This window comes from Bombina bombina, chromosome 1, assembly GCF_027579735.1.
Source record: "Bombina bombina isolate aBomBom1 chromosome 1, aBomBom1.pri, whole genome shotgun sequence".
Classification (NCBI taxonomy): domain Eukaryota; kingdom Metazoa; phylum Chordata; class Amphibia; order Anura; family Bombinatoridae; genus Bombina; species Bombina bombina.
Window position 1 is genome coordinate 528,226,305 of NC_069499.1, and position 5,069 is coordinate 528,231,373.

A 5,069-nucleotide genomic window follows, 5' to 3' on the forward strand; every position below is an offset into this window, starting at 1 on the left:
TTAGATGTAAGACAAAAATAAATTAAAAAAAAAATTGTTGAAGCTACCTGGCATGCTCCTGCAGTGACAGATACTATAAAATGTAATAAAGGAAAGTTCAAAAATGGGAACTGAAAAGTCAATAAAATATATATTTTGTTCTAACATTCTTAAATATCAGTAACAGATTGCAACTTGCTAACACATTTCATACTGGTGCAGAGCTCTACTCATACATTTCCTCAGGGAACCTAAGAAAACAAAGGAAACACATCTTGGTTACATGTTTGACTTCAGTTTATTGTTATTTTGGACCCCAAAAATATAACTCCAGAAGACCAGATGGGTGGTGCTAGTGACTGGTTGGTGTAATCACATAGTTCTACTGAAAATGTGATTCAGACCACATCAAACTGAGATACCTGTAGAGGGTTAACATATAGGAATGATCTAAATGCTATATTTTGTCATTTTATGTACTTACATGTGCAAGTTTACTTTGCACTGTGCATTCACAGTTTTACTTTTTCTTCTTGTGTTTTGCATTCTGGGACACACTTTGGCCTTGGGTGTAGATCAGGAGTAAGGGATATGCAAGAGTATCTGTCAATTCATGCAAAGTATGAATGTCAACAAACAAACGCCTAGATTTAGAGTTGTGCGGCTCTAACTCTTCATTTTTTACCAGCGCACCCTTAAGCCAACGCTGGTATTATGAGTTTTGTGAATGGCTGCGTTAGCCTCAGAAAAGTGAGCGTTGAGCCAAATTTAGCTCCACTTCAACCCTCAATACCAGCGTTGCTTGCGGTAGCGGTAAGCTGGAAAAACGCACACCTGCAAAAAAGCAGCGTTCAGCTCTTAACGCAGCCCCATTGTTTCCTATGGGGAAACACTAAGTCTACACCTAACACCCTAACATGAACCCTGAGTCTAAACACCCCTAAGCTTACACTTATTAACCCCTAATCTGACGCCCCCGCTATCGCTGACACCTGCATTTTATTATTAACCCCTAATCTGCAGCTCCAGACACCGCCGCCACCTACATTATCCCTATGAACCCCTAATCTGCTGTCCCTAACATCGCCGACACCTACATTATATTTATTAACCCTTAATCTGTCCCCCCCAACGTCGCCGCCACCTACCTACAGTTATTAACCCCTAATCTGCCGACCGGACATCGCCGCCACTATAATAAATGTATTAACCCCTAAACTGCCGCACTCCCACCTCGCAAACACTATAATAAATTTTATTAACCCCTAATCTGCCCTCCCTAACATCGCCGCCACCTACCTACAATTATTAACCCCTAATCTCCTGCCCCCAACATCGCCGCTACTATAATAAAGTTATTAACCCCTAAAGATAAATCTAACCCTAACACCCCCCGAACTTAAATATAATTTAAATAAAACGAAATAAATTTACTATCATTAAATAAATTATTCCTATTTAAAACTAAATACTTACCTATAAAATAAACCCTAATATAGCTACAATATAACTAATAGTTACATTGTATCTATTTTAGGATTTATATTTATTTTACAGGCAACTTTGCATTTATTTTAACTAGGTACAATAGCTATTAAATAGATAATAACTATTTAATAGCTACCTAGTTAAAATAATTACAAAATTATTTGTAAAATAAATCCTAACCTAAGTTACAAATACACCTAACACTACACTATCAATAAATTAATTAAATAAATGACCTACAATGATCTAAAATAAAATACAATTAAATAAACTAAACTATATTGCAAAAAAAACAAACACTAAATTACAGAAAATAAAAAAAATTACAAGAAGTTTAAACTAATTACACCTAATCTAAGCCCCCTAATAAAATAAAAAAGCCCCCCAAAATAATAAAATGCCCTACCCTATACTAAATTACAAAGTAATCAGCTCTTTTACCAGCCCTTAAAAGCGCTTTTGCGGGGCATTGCCCCCAAAGTAATGTATAATTTTGCTTATTTTTAAATAACATTGCTCTGATTTTCAGACTCCTTACCAAGCCCCAAAGTTTTATTTGAATACCGTCAGCTACCTTCTCCAGCTTGCTCCTGTTTGTGTAAAGGGTCTTTTCATGTGCAAAAGAAGGGACGGGGAGTGTCTTATTTCCCACTTGCAGTGGGCTTTCCAACTACCTTTTCAACAGAGCTAAACTGAAAGCTTTTAAGTACGTTTTTAAACCATTTTATACTGGATTTTTATAACAGTATCTGTGCATCTTATTCTTTATAGTAGTGTCTATTACATGCAGTTATATGAAAATGAGTGTATACTGTCCCTTTAAGTACTGAAGTTTTCCAAATCTCTTCCGCAAATTTAATATGCGCTTCACCTCGTATTCATCATGATTGTTTACAGAAATTGGAGGTCCTTGAGGTTGTATTCGTCGTGGATTTTGATTTAACATAAGGTTAAAGTAGGGAAACATGGAATGTTGGATGAATGGTGTAGTGCTTAGGTAACTGAAGAGTTACGGTAGAAGGGCTAAGTATCCGGATGATAGGGAATGGCCCTATGAACTGGCTTGCAAGTTTCTTTGAGGGTACTTGCAAGTGTAAATTCTTGGTAGACAACCAGACTAAATCGGATATTTTGTAATTAGGGTTATAATAAACTTTTTGTCTTGTTTTAGCCTCTGACAAATGTTGTTTGGGGCTTATTAAATATTATTTATTCACTAATAAAATTAAATATCAAAATATAAATTTAGCATTACCATATAAATCAATTAATAAAAAACAGAGCTTTAAACTTCAAGATAGTTCTTAAGTAAGATTTTCTTTGTTTTTGTTTATTTGTTTAGATACTGGCAGTTAAAATATAATATCCATTTGAAACACAAGAACACTAAAACAGAACAAATTAATTGACATTGCTGACCTCTCATTTCATTTCATTTTTTGTTAAATACCCATTGTCTTAGAGAATATATGGAAACAAAATGAGCAACACATGTAAAAGTCACACACATAAAAAACAATAGAACTATACATTTTCCATAGTAGACAGAAAGAGACTCAGTGTTATATTAAATGTTTGCAGACATCAGCAGCAGAGGGTGTATAAAAGGGATGTGCTCATTGCTATAGACAGCAGCAAGCACTTGCTTCAGAATACCAATCAAAATGGTTAAGGTAAGGAGGGATATAGAGCACTTATTAGATATTAATTCTTACTTAGGGTCAAATTGTTCTCTTACTCTGTTGCTGCCATTTTCATACTTTTTTTTAACTGTGCATTGACTGCAATAATTCATTTTTGCAGTGAAGAATAATGTAAACATACTGAATGTATTATTCTCTTTTTAGATCATCTTCTACGAAGACAAGAACTTTCAGGGCCGCTCCTATGAGTGCAACTCGGATTCTTCAGACCTGAGCTCATATTTTAGCCGCTGCAACTCTATCCGGGTAGAAAATGGCAACTGGGTTCTTTATGAACAGACAAATTACAGGGGACACCAGTACTATCTCAGGAGAGGAGAATATCCTGATTTCCAGCAATGGATGGGTTACAATGACTCCATCAGATCCTGCCGTCTGACCCCACAAGTATGAATTAGTTATGATGTGCTAGATGTTTTTTCTACAATTCAGACATATGAAATAGCATTTTGCTTAGTATTATAATAGTATTTAGAAAAGTATACAGTACTGCTGATCCTTTTCAGTACCAGGCAGTATTCTGATTACGAGTAGTAGTTTTAGGGTATGCTTGGTAGTGTTACATTTTTTTTTATTTTTGTAGCATTCTTCACAGCCTTCAAAGTTGCCACTTTTCTTCTTTTTTTATTCCAGTGATCTAACTAGGGTTGAAAGAGGAGTAATGAAGAATTTATTAAAAAAAAAAAAATGTGACATTCAATTATGTGGTTTTAGCACAGTTTACCTTTGTAGTCTAGAAACTCCCTGTTATATTTATATATGTGTATACTTGTAAATGTATATATGTGTATATTTGTATATCTATCTATCAATATATCTATATATGTACTGTATTTGCATATATGAGAAAACATCTATTTCGCTTGTGTCTATGTAATATTTCTCACATAATTAATCCATTTATGAATTTACACCTCTGTTAATATAAGTTATTAATACAATTTGATAAGATGAACACAAAATGGATAACAATATGAAGGATATGATTGAAGTGACTTTAAACAAAAAAAAAAACAAAAAAAAAAAAACAATGATCATGCATATGAAAAAGAAGTGACTGAGCATGTTCAAAATATATCTGCATTTTAAGGGTGCATTTTAATTGGTTTCATTTCATTATGAAACTGCTGTGCACAGACCACTGATAATAATTTAGTAACTGCTTTCTGGCTGATAAGTACATTTATTGGTTGATAGAGATTTTTTTTTCATATTTAATCTGTATCTTTATCAGGTGTTTGGCTAAACATATATAACTTTTTTCTTTTCTAAATTAAGCACCGTGGCCCATTTAGAATTAGGATCTATGAGAGAGAAGACTTTAAAGGTCAGATGATGGAGTTCACTGAAGATTGTCCTCAAGTCTATGAGCAATTCCGTTACCATGACATCCACTCCTGCAATGTGTTTGATGGTCACTGGGTGTTCTATGAAGAGCCTAACTACAGGGGGCGCCAGTACTACCTGAGACCCGAAGAGTACAGAAGATACACTGATTGGGGAGCTATGAATCCTAGAATTGGTTCCTTCAGACGAGTCATGTTTCATTAAAATATATATTTTATAACCTCATATCATTAATAAATATATTAAAACTGAATACACTTTCTTCTCTTGTTGTTTATTTAAAAAAACATTAAAGGGACAGTTTACTCAAAAATGTTCTCCCCTTTAATTTATTCCCAATGATCCACTTTACCTGCTGGAGTGTATTAATTGTTTACAAGTATGTAAACGTAAAAAATGTATATAAAAATTGTAATAAAAAAAATTATATAAATGTTAAAAAGGTATATAGTATATGACAAGGCATTTGCATGGAAAGTGCTAGAATGTGTGTTAGCCTGACATCAATATTGGGGAAGATATTTGAAGGGATTATAAGGGATTATATTGATG

The 5,069-nt window shown here is 33.9% G+C and overlaps 1 protein-coding gene across 1 annotated transcript; it reads left to right on the forward strand.

Moving 5' to 3' along the window:
• The first annotated feature begins 3,080 nt into the window (after window positions 1-3,080).
• On the forward strand, window positions 3,081-4,770 carry LOC128638616 (gamma-crystallin 1-like). Its single transcript, XM_053690679.1, has 3 exons — window positions 3,081-3,140; window positions 3,315-3,557; window positions 4,449-4,770. The coding sequence occupies exons 1-3, from the start codon at window positions 3,132-3,134 to the stop codon at window positions 4,719-4,721; spliced, it is 525 nt and encodes a 174-aa protein (XP_053546654.1). The 5' UTR covers window positions 3,081-3,131; the 3' UTR covers window positions 4,722-4,770.
• The last annotated feature ends 299 nt before the right edge of the window (window positions 4,771-5,069 follow it).